This window comes from Notechis scutatus, chromosome 2, assembly GCF_049901735.1.
Source record: "Notechis scutatus isolate UNSWTSFEM ecotype Mainland chromosome 2, rNotScu1.2, whole genome shotgun sequence".
In the NCBI taxonomy this organism is placed as follows: Eukaryota; Metazoa; Chordata; class Lepidosauria; order Squamata; family Elapidae; genus Notechis; species Notechis scutatus.
This window is the reverse complement of record NC_142010.1, coordinates 28,173,724-28,192,430: the sequence shown is the minus strand read 5'-3', so window position 1 is coordinate 28,192,430 and position 18,707 is coordinate 28,173,724. Positions and strand designations below refer to the sequence as shown.

At 39.7% G+C, this 18,707-nt stretch overlaps 1 protein-coding gene and 1 pseudogene across 1 annotated transcript; one reads left to right on the top strand and one right to left on the bottom strand.

The window, feature by feature from the left end:
• Positions 1-18,707, bottom strand: part of LOC148131975 (vomeronasal type-2 receptor 26-like) — a 234,877-nt pseudogene that overhangs the window by 40,838 nt on the left and 175,332 nt on the right.
• Positions 6,232-17,638, top strand: LOC113430515 (vomeronasal type-2 receptor 26-like). The gene is made up of 6 exons (XM_087953812.1): positions 6,232-6,657; positions 7,376-7,664; positions 11,165-11,959; positions 12,588-12,800; positions 14,501-14,627; positions 16,263-17,638. Exons 1-6 carry the CDS (start codon positions 6,437-6,439, stop codon positions 17,171-17,173), a joined length of 2,556 nt encoding a protein of 851 aa, XP_087809938.1. The 5' UTR covers positions 6,232-6,436; the 3' UTR covers positions 17,174-17,638.

The window sequence follows — 18,707 nt, the reverse complement described above, 5'->3', positions numbered from 1 at the left end:
CCAGCCAGTGGATGTTGCTATATTACATGCAATCAATTAAACAAGGATTGTACATAGAACAATATTGGACCTCTGAAAAGTATAAGCATGCATATGTACTCAGTACTTGGTTTGGGCCTCTTTTGCAGCAATTACTGCCTCAATGCAGCGTGGCATAGAAACTATCAGCCTGTGGCACTGCTGAGGTGTTATGGAAGACCAGGATGCTTCAATAGCAGCCTTCAGCTCTTCTGCATTGTTTGGTCTCATGTCTCTCATCTTTCTCTTGGCAATGCCCCATAGATTCTCTATGGGGTTCAGGTCAGGCGAGTTTGCTGGCCAATCAAGCACAGTAATCCCATGGTCATTGAACCAGGTTTTTGTGCTTTTAGCAGTGTGGGCAGGTGCCAAGTCCTGCTGGAAAATGAAGTCAGCATCCCCATAAAGCTCGTCTGCAGAAGGAAGTATGAAGTGCTCCAAAATCTCCTGCTGCATTGATGGCTGCGTTGACCCTGGACTTAAGCACAGTGGACCAACACCAGCAGATGACATGGCTCCCCAAATCAACGCAGACTGTGGAAACTTCACACTGGACTTCAAGCATCTTGCAGTGTGTGCCTCTCCATTCTTCCTCCAGACTCTGGGTCCTTGGTTTCCAAATGAGATGCAAAAGTTGCTCTCATCAGAAAAGAAAACTTTGGACCACTGAGCAACAGACCAGTTCTTTTTTTTCTTAGCTTCTGATGTTGTTTGTTGTTCAGGAGTGGCTTGACAAGAGGAATATGACATTTGAAGCCCATGTCCAGGATCTGTCTGTGTGTGGTGGCTCTTGATGCACTGACTCCAGCCTCAGTCTACTCCTTGTAAAAGTCCCCAACACTTTTGAATGGCCTTTTCCTGACAATCCTTTCCAGGCTGCGGTCATCCCTGCTGCTTGTGCACCTTTTTCTTCCGCACTTTTCCCTTCCACATAACTTTCTATTAATGTGTTTTGATACAGCACTTTGGGAACATCCAACTTATTTTGTAATTACCTTTTGAGGCTTTCCTTCCTTATGGAGGGTGTCAATGATGGTTTTCTGCACAACTGTCAGGTCAGCAGTCTTTCCCATGATTGTGCTTCCTACTAAACCAGACTGAGAGACTATTTAAAGGCTCAGGAAACCTCTGTGTGTGTTATGTCTTAATTAGCTGATTAGAGTGGGACACTTTGAGCCAAGAATATTGAACCTTTTCACAATATTCTAATTTTCTGAGATTGCTGATTTGGGGTGTTCATGAGCTGTAAGCCATAATCTGTAAGCCAATTATAAGCTGTAAGCCAATTATGACAAAATACGGCTTGAACTATCTTGCTTTGCATGTAATGAGTCTATCTCATATATTAGGTTCACCTTTTAAGTTGCATTACTGAATTAAATGAACTTTTTGCACGATATTCTAATTTTTCGAGTTTCACCTGTAGTTGGACAGTGTTGAAGGAATTATTTGTTTTGGCGTTTGAGAAAAAACTGATTAGGTCTATTGTTCACCAGCCCCATTTCTTTTGCCAGATGGAGAAGCATACACACAAACCTGTGGGACTTTGTAGGGACCTACTAATGCTGACATCTGGATGGAGACTTCCCTGTAAGCTCCATCAAGAATAGCCAGAAGGTTGTCCTTCCTTCCACAGTTGTAGTTGGGAATGTTGCCTTCTCCAGTAGAGAGAATGTCCAGTAAGGCAGTGATCCCCAACCATTTTTACACCGCGGCCCGGTACCGGCATCAGCTGGGCGCCGCGGCCCGGTACCGGCATCAGCTGGGCGCCGCCATCTTTTTTTGATGAAAACGTGCTTCCGGTGAGCTTTCTACCCGGAAAAGCTCACCGGAAGCACTTTTTCATCAAAAAGATGGCGGCGCCAGCAAGCCAGCGGCCCGGTATGAGTTGTTCCGCGGACCGTACCGGTCCGCGGACCGGTGGTTGGGGACCCCTGCAGTAAGGCATCTGAAGTGCATAGAGTGCTCAAATAGTTGTCATGGACATTGTACCCAAGTTTGAGATTTTGCAGGAGCTGGATATTCTTGTTGACCACTTGAATTGGGAGTATGGCAGATTAACGTATCTAGTATTGTACAAATATATTTATGTTGTCATCAACAACATTTCAGTCTTAATCTTGTAAAAATGCAGTGAAAATCATAATCATTTATTTTTTGTCAGTGTACATACGATAGAATGGAGATAGCTCTCCATCAGGGTTAATAGTAACAAATATATCAGTATTTGTAGTAAAAGTTATTCTCACATTTCCAATAACCAGGATTCAAAATAATTCAATCATTAAAGTAGAAGCAACATAAAAGCAAGAACATTAATGAATAATAGAGTGAGGAAAGCAATGCTATGAAGAAGACATCTTTATTCCTACAAGTAGCAGAATTTAATATGGACTGGCAGAAGCAACTACAGCAGTTTCTATAGCTACATGAAATGAACAAGAGTATTCAAGAAATGGACTCAGGACTGGAAAAGGAGGAAAAGGTCAGCTGGACTTTTAGGTCTCCCTTTCTCAAGTTCTTTTAGAGTTTCTTCTACCTTGTCAGATTAACAGAGTTGGAAGGGACCTTGTAGGTCATCTAGTCCAACCCCCTACCCAAGCAGGAGACCCTACACCATTTCTGACAAATGGCAGTCCAATCTCTTCTTGAAAGTCTCAAGTGATGATGCTCCCACAACTTCTAAAGGCAAAGCTGTTCCATTGGTTGATTGTTCTCACTGTCAGAAAATTTCTCCTTATTTCCAGGTTGAATCTCTTCTTGTTCAGTTTCCATCCATTATTCCTGTTTGGCCTTCAGGTGCCTTGGAAAATAGCTTGACCTCTTCCTCTCTGTGGCAGCCCCTCAAATATTGGAAGACTGCTATCCTGTCTCCCCTGGTCCTTCTCTTCACTAGACTAGCCAGGCCAAGTTCCTGTAACTGTTCATATGTTTTAGCCTCCAGTCCCCTCATCATCCTGGTTGCTCTTCTCCGTACTTTTTCTCGAGTCTCAACATCTTTTTTATAGTGTGGTGACCAAAACTGGATGCAGTACTCTAGGTGTGGTCTTACTAAGGCTTTATAGTGTGGTATTAGTACTTCCCTTGATCTTGACTGTATCCCTCTGTTAATACAACTTAGAATTGCATTAGCTTTTTTGGTGGCTGCTGCACACTGCTGGCTCATATTTAGCTGGTTGTCTCACAGTTACTGCTATTGAGCCTGGTTTCACCCAATCTACCTGTGTGCTTTTGGTTTTTCTTGCCTAAGTGTAGGACTTTACTTTTCTCTACACTGAATTTAATTTTGTTAGACAGGGCCCAGTGTTCAAATGTTCAGTGTTATCCTTCCACTTTACTCTAATACAAGATAAGGCAAAAGAGGATAAATCAGATTGATTCAAGAACTAACATGTATGCTACAATTTAGGGATAAGTGAAGTAAGAAAGAAGGAAGAAGAGTATTAGAGAAATGCAAATGGAGGAAATGCAACTCCATTGCACTGAACGACTTATGGAGAAGAAATATAACGAGCCCCATTGAACTGTAGTGGCTCAAATGAAGGTTTGTTGCCATTTCAACCACACTAATGAGATGGTCTCCTGGCCCGTAATAGTTCCATGGATTTCCTCTGTCTTGCTGCTTCAAAGTCAGGGGACATTTGGTGCTGAGCCTCCCAGTGTTTCTCTGTGTTAATGTAAGCAGCAGTATCATAAATAGAAGCAGGAGATCCATTCCTGCTTGTGTTCAATCAGCCAATTCTCTATTTCTAAATAACAAGTAGAGTTAGAAGAATTCAGTGCACTTTCAGCAGATGGAAATGCCAGTGGCTTTTCTGAGCTTCCCATGGAAAGGAGACAAAACGAGCTTTCCATGAAAAGAGACAAAGATACATTCAACAGCATAGCCCTACCCTGTTCTAAATCTTATGTAAAACACTCAGCAAGTGTAGTGGGTTTTATACTTTTCCAATGCAAGATTCCTTCCATTTTGTTTCAGAGTGATGTTTACATCACTGGAGAAGTAGCAGAAGAGGTCTCAAGGAAGATAATTACAGTGAGAAGCAACTTCGCCTTTGGAAATCCTGATCTTCTTTGGGGCTGCATGTGCAGAGGGGTAGCTGGAAAAAACGGTATATTGACGAAAAATCAGACACACCAATGGGGACATTATTCTTCAGTGGTTTTGGCTCTTCTTACTGGGACATGTCCAGAAATTAACACTGGAGGATGAAAGTTCAAACCCCAGGTGAAAGATTTCTGATGTACTTCTGGGTGGTATCTTCTCTTCTGTGCTTTTCAATATTAACAGAAACCACTGGGCAAACTCATCCTCCCACCTTGGTGTTGGGGACTGCTATATCAGAGGTTGTTCTGGTTCACTGGCAGCCTGTTCAGACGACAGTGGAATCGGACAGTGGGGAACAACAGGGACCAGTCTGGGAGTCTGGGGATGATTTGGATGAGGGTCCTGCGTCCGATGCAGAGGTGGGCCCAGGACCTTCTGGGAGTTGTGTGTTGACTCCAGAGCCTCCAGAGTTTGGCAGCAGCAAGGCAGAGGAACAAGGGGAGCCTGTTCCCAGTGAGCATTTGTACAGAGCTGCTAGAAGGCAGGAGCAGCTAAGACAACAGGGGCAACTCGGGAGGTGATTGCCCCTCCTCTAAGGTATAAAGGAGGTGCAAAGGTAGATAAATCTTTGCAGGAAGCAAAGTTGGTTGCTCTGTTCAGATTAAAGCTTGAAACTCTGTGTTGACTTTGTACAAATGTTAACAGCTAAGCTGAAACTGACAAAGCACATCATTGGGTAAATGAAATTGGCAAATACTAGCAAATTAATTAATATTAGAGTCTCCACCAGACATTACAAGTTCCTTATTCCACTGACACAATTTATCACACAACTCCACCCCTCCAATCCCTAATGTCACCACCATCAACTTACCAAAGTTAAATATTGCAAAGCCACGTTTTCCTCTCTTTCTGGACCCTGAAACCCCAAAAGGCACATTGAGTTCAAATGCTTTCTCAGGGCAATAAAAAAAATTGCTCTATGAAAGTAACTACCTCAAGTAAACTCTGCAAATGAAGGTAAATATACATGTCCTAGGACAACGGTCTTCAACTTGGCAAGTTTAAGACTTGTGGACTTCAACTCCCAAAATTCCTCAGCTAGCATGAGTGGAGGAAGAATTCTGGGAGTTGAAGTCCATAAGTCTTAAAGCTGTTGTCTTGCCCCTGTTAGAATCTGACTCAGAGGGAGAGGAGGAACAGCTGACAGGGAGTGGGAGTGTGGCTCTGGAGGTTGTGGAGGAAACTGGGGAAGGGCACAGGCCAGCTGGGCATTCAGAGGAAGACCCTGGCCCATCCCCTCTTCATCCTAGGGCAGGCAGGGAGGAGTGGATAAGGGAGAAATGTGAATGGCATGGTCTATGGGGGAGGAAAGCTCCCTGATCCCCTTCATGGGCTGCAGCTGTGAGGACTATTTAAAAGGACAAACTGCGCATGGCCCAGTGTTGCGTCCTTCCCAGTGTGTGTATTTCGATATCTGTGGACATCTTCAAGCCCTTATCCTACCTTGTATCATTAATTGCTTCAGTGTAGTTTGTGTTGTTTTTTTCTATTTATAATTTATATGTATTTTGAGTTTGAATGGCATTTCTTCCTTTTCACAACTGTTTGTGGGGGAGTTTTTTGCCCCAGTCAATGATAATTGGACCTTTGAAGCCAAGTTGAATGAATTAAAGGGACTTCACCTGTTTTTGTGACTTTGTTGCTTTTGTATCCCATCCTGGGTCATCACAGCTGTCAAGTTTGAAGACCCCTGTCCTAGGAGTAGGTAGTATCTGTAAGGTCCTGTAGTATCTGTAAGGTCCCAGAGGTTACCTGAGTCCCCGAGGTGCCAAAAATAGTGAGACTCAAGAAGAGGCTTGAAAAAGTAACAGCTTTTATTTGTACAAAGAGGAGCTGGGTGAATTTATTCTATATGGATATGTAGAAAAAGCATGCAAGGAAAAAAAAACCTGTAGTTTTTCACTTGCATGCTTTTCTCCAGCTATCCCTCTGCACATGGAGCCCAGGAAGAACTTCAAGACCCCCAGGGGAGAAGTTGCTTCTTACTATAATTATCACATCCTGGTATGAGAACCTCTTCTGCTAATTCTCCAGTGAATGCCTTTGATGTAAAGATCAGATTGAAGGAGCATACAAGGGATTTTGCAACAGAAAAGGAATAAATGCCTCTAACCATGCTGAATGTTTTGCACAACATTTAGGACTGACAGGGACAGTGCTCTTGAATGTACTTTCTTTCCTTTCCAGGTGAAACTCAGTTTTGTCTGAATCAGGAAAGTCACTGGATATTCCATTTAGTGAAAGTGCTTTGAATTATTCTTATTAATGTTTAGAAATAGGAAGGGGATTGATTCAGCCCTATGAATTATGGACCTCCTGCTTTTGCTTCTGATGCTGATGGCATCCCTGACAATCTCTGGGAACCTTAGAATGAAGTGCCCACTGACTTTGGATCATCAGCATGGGGATAAAAAACCTTGGAGCTATTACAGGCCAGGAGACCATTTCATTGGTGTAGTCACAACTGCAACAAAAACACCACATATAACTTCGCTTTTCAAAATGGCTCCTTATAGTCAGTCTCGCTTGTAAGTAATTCAGTGTGAAGGAATTGCACTCCCTTCATTTGCCCATCTCACACTCGCATTCTTTTCTTCTTATTTCATGCACTCCTATATTGCAGGATCTCTCTCTAATTTCTTGTATTGTTTTGATTTCCACGATTTCCCTATGTTTTATTTTGTGGAAGAGACTCAAATCCAAAGATGGGGAAGAAATAAATACCTGAAAGAAGTTATTTTCTTTGATGGTCCAATCCTGAGTTCATCACTTGAAAACTAGCTTTTGTTCAAAGTAGTGATTGAATAGGTTCTAATTGCACATGCCCACCCCATTTCCATGTTTAAAGAACTACTCTTTGATATCCAGTGCCTGGTACTTAGAGAAATAGAGCATGATTTGTTTCTACAATTGCTTTTCTGATTCACTTATGGAACATTCTGCTCCTTTTATGGTAGTTTGCCTTTAATGATTAATTTTTTTAAAATTCTTTTTCTTGGAGAAATAGCAATAAGAAATGAAAATCACAGCCACTACAAATGATGATATATTTGTGACTATTAAGCCTCCAGCCCATCTTCTTAACACTAATACCAACTTAATGATGATGGGTGACTATCATTGGCCTCTGGTTTAAAATCAATCTTGGATTAAGAGTTTGTGTGTGGAGATAAATAGGATTGTATTTTTAAAAAAGTATTGTTGCTGTTAATGATGGTGTGAGTAACATGAACATTTTTATACTAGTTTATCTGTTGATAAGTCAAGAATACTGCATTTCATTTTCGCTATTCAAGTGGTCAACAAGAATCAGAGGGTCCTGCACAATCTCACACTTGGCTACAATGTTCATGACAACTATTTGAGCACAATTGGTACTTCAGATGCCTTGCTGGACATGCTCTCTACTGGAGAAGCCAATGTTCCCAACTACAGCTGTGGAAGGAAGGACAATCTTTTGGCTCTTCTTGATGGAGCTAAAAGGGACATCTCCAGCCAGATGTCAACATTAATAGGCACCTACAAAGTCTCTCAGGTTTGTTTGTATGTTTTTCTATCTGGTAAGTTTTGTTTGGTAGGGGTGGCTAAGTGACAGATCCAACCAAATTTTCTGTATGAAATTCAAGAGCTGCTTTTCACAATGGCTATTGTAGATGTCATGCCTAAGGATTAGGACTCACAGTGGGGAGGGGACAAAAATCAAATAAGCAATTTTCTCTCATGAAACCATCCCCATTGTTTTGGGGGCTTCTACTGCATACTTTTGAAGGTGATAAGTAAATGTGGAAATTGTCATAAGTCACTTTTTTCAGTGCTGTTGTAACTTTGAGTGGTCACTAAATGAACTGTTGTAAGTCAAAGTTTACCTGTATAAAAAATACAAAAAAGCTTCTTTGCTTTCAAAAAACTGCCCTAAATACCAATCATTAGATTAAAAATACCTGCAAGACATAGTTACAAGTCAGGCAGAGTGCCAGAGCACCTTGAGGAATTAAAATAGTTAAAATGCAATGATAACTATCAGCAGCCAACTCTTGCTCATAAAGTGTAACCCTTTAGCAAAGAGGTCATTTAAGCTCTCCAGAAAGAGCACACCCAGGAGAAGCAGTCCTTAGATCCATTTGCACCACTTAAAGATACCAGCTGGTCTCACTCACCTCACAAGATATCCTAAGGAAATCACCCAGATTTAAGGAAAGGTCACATGCCCCATAGAAAGGCAATAAAAAAATCAGTGCCAAGCTTGCATCCTGTTTTTTGTAAGTACACCCCAAAAGGACAGTGCCACATACCACTAAATCGCTGAAGGAAGAACCCAGATAGAAAAAGAAACCATGGCAGGAAAAAATTCAAACGCAATACAAATAATTAAATCACAATAGCTGTTGCTTGCTAAACCAATTACAAGAACAAATAGACACAGGAACTAGCCAGTTTTCTCAACCCAGTTTCTTTTCAAGAACCTTTTTCCTGCCAAACAAAGCTGAATAGGGAAAATTATCCCATCAAAAAACGCAGGATTAAACATCACCAAGCACAGAATTAAACTTCACCAAAAACCAGTTTTAGACCAAAACTTATGTAAACTCATGTTTGAATGTCAATCTTTCTAGCTAGCCAAGAAGACTTGCTGAATATCACTCATCTTGGTTCCTTGTCATTAAAAGCTTCTTTCCAGCAGCTCTGCTTCATTATTCAATTATTTCTTCAAAGTGCTGATTGTTGCATGCTGCTGGAAATATTTCCAGGGGACTATTTCCTCCCAACAGCAGTGTAAAAAGCTTAAAAGAAAGTACCGGCAAAGTAAAAAAAAAAATACTTCCTTCGGATACAGTGTCTAGGCATACTGCCTCTTAAAGTAAAACCTTTAAGAAAGTACTGGCAAAGAAAACAAACCTCCTTCAGATACAGTGTTTAGGCATACTACCAAGAATGTAATAAGGGTGGAAAAAAACAAAAGAAGTTTTCTTCCAACAACGGGTTCTCGGAACTGCTTAGAAAGTTAACAACAGGTTCTAGCAAATAGGTGAGAACCAGTAGAATCCCACCCCTGTCCCTATTGTAACACCTTATTGTAGACTGACAATATTTTATTAATTAATTAAATTTATTGTCCGTCCATCTTACCACAGGGTAACTCTAATATATTTGTATCATACGCACAATTTTGGTTGTGTTGTCTGTGAAGAATACTTCACATTCTATCATAATACTTATCTATTACTAGCAAATCATAGTCAAAGTTTTCAAAAAGGAAATCATAGCCATTGATGAACAAACATAGTAACACCTTTCCTTACCTATTTTTCTCTGAGACTAGATCTTGGCTCCCTCGTGAGGAAATTTACTGCTTCCATTTTTAAAAAATCACAGTTACCCAACTTCCTCAACCCCATTTATTAATGTATATAATGTTAAGGTTAACCCCATACTCTTATTTCAAACTGAGATTTAGGACTTAAATATATCAGTACTAGAACAAACCTAATCACATAATCTGAGAAGTATCTTGGAATTAGATACAGGGATGTCAGCTGTTGTCCTAAGAACTGAACTGGGAATTTATATAATTTCTTCTTTGTCTAAAATCAAGGTAAATACTGGCTTTATCAATGGGGTGGGCAACATAATAAAATTAATTAATAACAAGTAAATAAAATATAGCTGTGAAAGCTAAGGAACCTGTCAAACTCCCAAAGTTCTGCATTTTAGAGCAGGCAATCATTCAATTAAAGATGCCTTGATTTGTACAACTGACAAACTATATCTATATCTAATCTATATCTCTATCTATCTCTATCTATCTATCTATCATCTATCTATCTAATCTCTCATACAACTGGATAAGAAGTTAAAAGTTTTCTGCACAAAGCATCCAGGATATTGAAGCAGAGAAAGATATAACCATCCTCAGTAAAATTGACACCTTGAAATGGATGTGCCACTATATACATAACTTTCCAAACTGCGAAGTTTTTAAATGAATAAATGCCAAACATCTTAGGGTAGTACTTACTAAAGCAAAATTTGAGGAGCTGGACACAATAGAATATTTAACCAAGTCCCTTACAATTGAAACTAGCTTCCAGAGCTAGAATATGTAACATATATAGTAGTTGAATGTGAATTCTGCAAAAAAGAGAGGTCAGTATCTTGAACTTCAGATTAGACTGGTAACCTAATGGGCATATTGCATGAGTCAAAAAGAGGGCTGTGAAAATATTTACAGACCCCTCACATCCTGGACATAAACTGTTTCAATGCCTACCCTCAAAACGACGCTATAGAGCAGTGCACAACAGAACAACTAGACACAAGAACAGTTTTCCTGAATGCCATTACTCTGCTAAACAAATAATTCCCTCAACACTGTCAAACTAGTTACTAAGTCTGCATTACTATTACTATTAATCTTCTCATCACTCCTTATCACCCATCCCCTCCCACTTGTGACTGTATGACTATAACTTTGTTGCTTGTATCCTTACAATTTATATTGACTGTTTCCTAGTATGATTTAATTGCTTATTTGTACCCTATGACTATATTAAGTGTTGTACCTTATGATTCTTGATGAATGTATCTTTTCTTTTTATGTATACTGAGAGATATTCACCAAGACAAATTCCTTGTGTGTCTAATCACACTTGTCCAATAAAGAATTCATTCATTCATTCATTCATTCACTCCTTGTATTAAAATAACATATTTTCTGTTTGGGCAGAATTCAAAAATTAAGTTTAATATGAGCCTTTATTGGAACAAATCAGTTCAGTTGAGATCTGCGTATGTGGGTATTGTAAAATAAATTTTAAGGGTGATCCAGAAATACGATTTGCATTCTTTATCTTATTTTCTTCTACTTATTTCTTTTCTTCTATATTTATGTACAGTCTTATTAAGGTCCCATGAGTTATATTTTGTATCTTGATATGGACTGATAACTAATCAACAGTAATTGAATGTATTGAAACCCAATATTTTGAACTTGATGTGACCCCACATGTAACATAGCATTTTTCATTGCTTTTTCAGATCAATTGTGCATTTGGTTCAGAAGCTCTGAAGGAAAAAAGTCAATTCCCCTTTCATCATCAGCTTTTACCCAAAAAAGGGTTCTTCTACCAAAGAACTATCCAAGTGCTTCTGCATTTCAGATGGACCTTGATTGGTCTCTTTGCTTCAGACACAGAGGAGGGAGAGCATTTCATGAGGACATTGACTCCTACGCTTGTCAGGAATGGAATTTGTATTGTTATATCTCAACAATTCTCAACAACTGGAAATACAGCACCCATCAGGGAGGCCATCTCTAAGTGGAGACAAGTCAATGTCTATGTTCACTTCATAGAATTTGTTTCCCTTTTGGACAGAATTCTTCCTTTCCATTTAACACTTGGGCATTTGCCAGGACCTGTTGAAGGGAAAATCTGGATCATGGCAACTTATGTGGATTGCCCAATTAAAAGTAGTAAAATTCTCAGATTTGTCCATAGTATTTGGAACTTTTTTTTACAGGTTAGAAAAAGGCGAAAAGATTATGGCTTTGAATCAGGTCTCTTTCTGGAACGCAGATATGAAGATAAGTCCTTTCGCTGTTCTTTTTCCAAGCACATCTTTTCTGTCAAAGGACGAAGAAGATGTACCCAGAAATCACCACTGGAGACCCAAAAGAAAGGGAACAGTATCTGGATGCAGAATGACTCCTATATTTACAGTTTCATTTTGACTCTGGCCCATGCCTTGAATGCTGCATATTTATCCGTATCGCGGAGGAGAAGAAAGGAGGGTAAAAATATATTTGAGGCACCAAGGCTACAACCATGGCAGGTATGGGGTACCAACAAGGGTGCATCAAATCAAATTCTTTTGGAGAAGGAATCCAAAGGGGAAGTAGGAGAACCATCTCAACCTCCTTGTGCTAGAAAAGGTCAACAGATTTGGCCAATCTAATTTCTCAACACATAATCTTCCAAAGAGCCAGCATCATGACAGATGCATTTTAATATTAAATCCCATTAACTTTAAAAATAATATATGCATTTTTTTTAAAAAAATTGCCTTATAAATTTGAAGGAAAACCTGAGAGCATCTAGCTCAACCCCTCCTCTCTGTAGGAATCTCAGTTAAAGCTTCTTTAACTGATGGCTGCTCAGTCTTTGCATTGAGATAATCAGTGAAAGGGAGACTGAACTTCTCTGCTTTATTGGCTCACCTCTAAAACTCCTTATCCCATTAGGATATATTTCTTTGAATTCTGCCAGATTATCCTATTCTGTGACCAAATTCATTTTGCTATATCCCACAGTATGGAAAAAAAGATCTTAACCTTTTTTCTAACAATTTAGTATATGACCAAGTTTGATAATTGTAGAAGAAGGATTCAATTGTGCATAGACCATGGGAGAAGAGAAACCAAGTTTTCTGCTTTTAAGGTTCTTGGATGTTTCTATTCTAGTTCCATCCCTTTCTGGCTAAGAATGAGTTTTGGAATTTTTCTCGAGACAAACTGTACTTGAAACCAAATGGAGATGTAGAAGGAGATCTGATGATCAGGATCTGCAGGGCTTCTGCAAAGGATAATTCTGTACTTGAAAAAGTGGAGAATTTTGATAGACAGATACTTATTAACAACCAAGATGCTCTTTCACAGCTAAAATTGCTCAGGAAGGTGGGTGAAATAATCACATGTTTTTCTCTCTCTCTTTCACAGCTTTAGGACTCATTTCAACTGGGCTAAGCCTGATGACTAAGTAGATGACCTTGACTGAGAATTGAACATGGGGAGGAAAACCCTTGTAGATTTCTTAAATGATTTGGGTACTATTGTCCTTCAGTATTCATATGGAATACTGTTTTAAATCATTCAGCCATACTAAGAGGCTATACCTTAGGATAGAGATCAATGTTGTTTTATGTCCTCTCTGCAATCTGGTATCACCATTTACAAACTCCATAAAAATTACAGAGGCTCTGAAATCCTGGGGATTCTGCTGCTGATATCCTCATGTTTGATTGTTCCTTACCCCAAAGTAGCAAAGAAAAAGGCAATTATGTTGGCCAGTCCCCAAGTTTTCAATGGGGTAGAAGAAAGGCATGGATAACCCTGGCTAAGGCTTTTAAGAACATCATAGACTATAAATCTGCCCTTTCAGGGGACATTGGTCCCCAAACATGAGAAACTGAATCCAGGGAAATTGAATCAAGACTGATGGTGGGAGTGTAGTTGGACCCAGTGGGAAATAAGCTTTGGAATTAGGATTCAGCTTGTCCTGGTTGGGGATAGTGTCATCTCATAGGCAAGGTCCATTGTTTGGGATGTTCTTAAGCAGACCAGATCTGGTCAGAGTTATTTATGCTTCTCTTTCATCCCACTGGGATAGTGCAATAGGTCTTCTATTCCTGGAAAAGAGAGCCAAACTTTCAGTGCATAATCATAATGACTGGTCTGATGGGAGATAATGCCCTGGCCTAGAAAACTGAAGTATTGAAACTTGACTTGAAAGTCAAGTCAAAATATAAGAATTAATGATGGAGAACTAGAAAAGAAATTCTATTTAGTATGGGCCTTTCATTTCTAAGAGGGCGCTTAATCTGAAAGTCACTTCAATGCAATTATTGATCTTGATTGTTAGTTTCCTTAGGGGGTAGAAAGGAGGCTCAAATTTATCTCATAATAGATATGTCCATGTCAGTTGGTGTCACCTCATTATCATTCTTCAACAGAAAGGATCTTTTCTTGTATAGCTAACTGAGTCTTAGAAATATTGCTTTCCAACAAAGGTTTCATATTTATGTCCCACATGCTGCAGCAACAGATGTTTGAATTATTATTTTTTTCGAAGACATGTTCACATAACCACAACTCCTTGTTCTTTCCCTACATTTCTAGAAAAAACTTATTCTTCTTTGACCAAGATAGCAACCATTTAAACTGAAAAAAATGTACAGAAAAAAACAAAGACAACAACCTTTAAGGTTGACAATCCTGATTTGTTTTATGTAACTATGTATTTGAATAGAATAGAATAGAATAGAATAGAATAGAATAGAATAGAATAGAATAGAATAGAATAGAATAGAATAGAATACTTTATTGGCCAAGTGTGACTGGACACACAAGGAATTTGTCTTGGTGTAAATACTCTCAGTATACATAAAAGAAAAGATACATTCATCAGGAGTCGAGAATCATAAGGTACGACAATTAATGATAGTCATACGGTAAAATAAGCAATCAATCATACTAGGAAACAGTCAATATTATATGAAGTCCAGAGACTACTTGGCTAATGTTCATGTTGGCCTCCATTTTCCATAGATGATTAGTTTTGACACAGTTTCTTTGTCATTCCTTGTTTTTCTGCTTAGTCTCTGCCTGAATCCAAATGTGGAGAAAATTGTTATCCTGGATTTGTCAAACGGGTTCGAGAAGGAGAGCCAGTATGCTGCTATGACTGTGTTCCTTGTCCGGAAGGGACTATCTCCACTCAGGAAGGTGGTTGACCAAAAAATAAAATTAAAAAAGGAGGGGGGAGAGGCAGGCCTCATGCTAGTGAATTTATCCAGAGCATGTTTATGAAAGTGCAAATTAAAAGGCAGATTGCAGTTCCACTATTTTCTAATTTATTTTTAAATTGCACAACTGTATATCTCAATGGAAGAAGAACAAAGCAAGCTTGAAGGAGGGACTGGGAAGAAATAGGGGTGTGTGGCAGATTTGGCAAGCTTTACTAGTGCCAGATAAAATATCTCTTCTGCTTTTTTGGTTTGGATGTCCCATTCCATGTTTATCTGAGAACATTTATGTTCTTTGAAACTTGAGGAATGGTCTTACATCAACTTTCTGGAAGAAAGGGCCTCCCCTTGAGGATTACTGAGAAGATGCCACTGCTCCACAATGAGATGGTGTGGATATTTATGGGTGCCCTTCAGTGGTGGGATTCTTTTTCTTTACTCCCAGTTCTGTGGGCATGGCTTAGTGGGCGTGGCAGGGGAAGGATACTGTAAAATCTCCAGTCAGAGGTGGTATTTGCCGGTTCTCCAAACTACTCAAAATTTCCACTACCGGTTCTCCAGAACTGGTCAGAACCTGCTGAATACTACCTCTGGTGCCCTTCATTAAACCCATTTAACTATTTATGTAAGTATAGATAACTTAGATTGTTTGCAGGACTGGCTTTCTCTACCAATGAATATTCACCAGATCCTCTGAACTGGATCTGAAAGATTAATTGACTCATTATTTACTTCCAACAATGTAGGTTCCTATCAAGATTCAGCAAATTACACAGGGAATTCTTCAAGTCCTAGGATTTCCTTCCTTCATAGACCTTAACTATACTGTGTATCAGAGGTGATATTCAGCAGGTTCTGACCAATTCTGAGAACTGGCAGTGGAAATTTTGAGTAGTTTGGAGAACTGGCAAATACCACCTCTGACTGGCCCTACCCCCATCTATTCTTTGCCTCCCGAGTCCCAGTGATCAGCTGGGTCTTCTTTTGTTGCCCTGCACAGGAGAACGGAGCTGGAAAGCAGGTTAGTGGGGTGGGGAGGGTTTTGCAGTAACCTTCCCCTGCCACTCTCACCAAGCCATGCCATGCCCACCAAGCCACGCACACAGAACCAATAGTGAAAATTTTTGAATCCCACCACTGCTGTATGTGTGTGTGTGTGTGTGTGTGTGTGTGTGTGTGTGTGTGTATATATATATATATGGCCTTCAGCTTTGTTCAGGTATTTTCCCACGTCATAGTAGTGGTGCTTTTAAAGTTGTAGCAACGTTTCAGCAGAATCTCATCTGCCATCATCAGGCTTCCTATATGTATATGTATATGTATATGTATATGTATATTTAAAATGAGATTCTTCTTAATTTTCTTGCAATTGTTAAATTATGGAATTGTTTCATCAGACTTTCTCCCAAGACCAATTTCTGGAAAAGCAAAAAGACAGAATAGTAAAGAAATGTGTCTGCTGATGTTCAATAAATTGTTTTTATACATTTATGAACTATTTACTATTTACTGGGGTTTTACTTTCTCTCAGTATCAGCTGTCCTCCAATGAAGGTATTCTGTAAAAAAGTAAAATAACATAATATTAAAGAAATATTGGCATTTGATTTCCTCAGATATGGAAAAATGCACCAAGTGTCCAGATGATAAATTTCCAAATGAGGATCGAGTCCAATGTATTCCCAAAGTCATATCTTTCCTGTCTTATGAAGTACATCTGAGTATTATCCTAGTCTCTTTTACCTTACTCTTGTTCCTAACCACAAGCCTTGTTTTAGTCATATTCATTAAATACCGAGAAACTCCCATTGTTAAATCCAACAACCGGGACCTCTCTTACATCATCCTGGTCTCCCTCTTGCTTTGCTTCTTGTCTCCTTTTCTCTTCTTTGATCAACCAAGAAAAGCCACCTGCCTTCTCCGACAAGCAGTTTTCAGCATCATCTTCTCAGTTGCTATTTCTTCTCTTTTGGCAAAAACAATCACAATAGTGCTGGTTTTCCTGGCCACAAAACCAGGAAACCGAGTGAAGAGATGGTTGGGAAAGAGCTTGGCCAACTCCATCATCCTTTCCTGTTCTGCTATCCAAATTACCATCTGCTCCATCTGGCTAGGAATTTCTCCTCCATTCCCTGAGTCTGACCTCCACTCCCAGCCTGGAGAGATCATCCTTCAGTGCAATGAAGGCTCTGTTATCATGTTCTACATCACCCTCAGCTATTTGGGTTTCCTGGCTTCCGCCTGCTTCACAGTGGCTTTCCTGGCCAGGAACCTGCCTGGGGCCTTCAATGAAGCCAAGCTGATCACCTTCAGCATGCTGGTCTTCTGCAGTGTCTGGGTTACATTTGTGCCCACCTACCTGAGCACCAAAGGGAAATACATGGTGGCTGTTCAGGTCTTCTCCATCTTGTCCTCCAGTGCTGGTCTTCTGGTCTGCATCTTCATCCCCAAGTGCTACATTATCATTCTGAGGCCAGATCTGAATACAAAGGGGCAGCTTACGACCAGAAGAAATGTAGAAATGTGAGATAGGGAATTTCCATTTAAATTTTTATTGTATTCCAAAGATCTAGAGGGGGAAAAATAAACAAAAAAATGAACAGACTAAACCTAGAAAATGGCTGAAGATCTTCTCTGTACCTGAGGGGACCACTGATTTTCCTTGAATTTGTTAAAGGGGGGCTGCAAAATAGTGTTGTGAGAAAAACAAGTTCTCAAAAGAGTGTGAATGTGTTAACAAATTAGAGAGATAGAATTAGGGGTGGGATTCAATTTTGTTAACAAACAGTTCTGTGGGCATGGCTTAGTTGGTGAGCATGGCTTGGTGATCATGTTATTGACTGGGTGTGGCCAACTCAATATCACTCACATCGAGGCACCATCTCCTCGCCTGGCCTCTCATGACTGTGGGGATGCTGCAACAGTCATAAGTGTGAAAAATGGTCATAAGTCACTTTTTTCAGTGCCATTGTAACTTTGAATGGTCACTCCACACCAGCAAAGTACCAGCAAGGAAGTCTAGTCCTGCCAAGAATGTAATAAGGGTTAATGAAGAGGCAGTTTCTGTAAGCAACACCAGAATGTTTCCTTCCTGCCTTCCTTACAGGATTAGGCCAGTAATTTCTTTTAACAACTGGTTCTCCTAATTGCTTAGAATGTTAACAACCAGTTCTAGCGAATAGGTGTGAACTGGTAGAATCCCCCCTTGGATAGAAGGAATGCATAAGGCAACCTTGACATCTCATTTCTCATTATATTTTATCAAACATGGAATGGCAATTCAACTGATATGTTTCTTTTTATTTAGACAAAATTCTTTCTTAAGGATAGTAACAGTACATTGCTGGAGAAGTAATCTGAGGCTTTCTAATTATGAACATTTGTGCTTACGTGATCCATTAAATATGCCTGTATATAATTATCATCTGTTCTGCTTTCTTGAAATGTATAAATATCAGTGCCTGCCTGTAGGATTTCCTCCAACTGTTTTCTAGAGGGAAATTCCTCCAGTGTACACTGAATAAATAATAAGTGCAGTGAGCCTTGATTATTGCATTTTTGTGGTCCTTTGTTGGATTGCAAAGAAACTGGGGTCAGAAGTGGATTTCATAATCTTGCAATCTTCTATTTGTGACCAGGGACAACAGTTGTGGCATCTGTATATAGGATGAGTGTTGTGAGATTGATCTTATGTCACTCTCTGCTGACACTGTTTAGGTGTGTGTGTAAGGCAACAATTTGTCTCTAAAATTCTATTTTGGTTAGAGGGAGTTGTTGAATGTATGTGGTCCCTTCCCTTCCAATTCTGAATTGCCCCTGACCCTGCTATGAGCTCAACTGAGAAATGATTGGATATATCAGAAAAACAAAGTGGAAATTGGCCTTGGAGGGGTGAGTATTCAGCAGATTCTGACCAGTTCTGGAGAAACAGTAGTGGAAATTTTGAGTCGTCCGGAGAACCGGAAAATATCACCTCTGACTGGAGATTTTACAGTACCCTTCCCCTGCCACGCCCACCAAGCCACGCCCACAGAACTGGTAATAAAAAAAATTGAATCCTA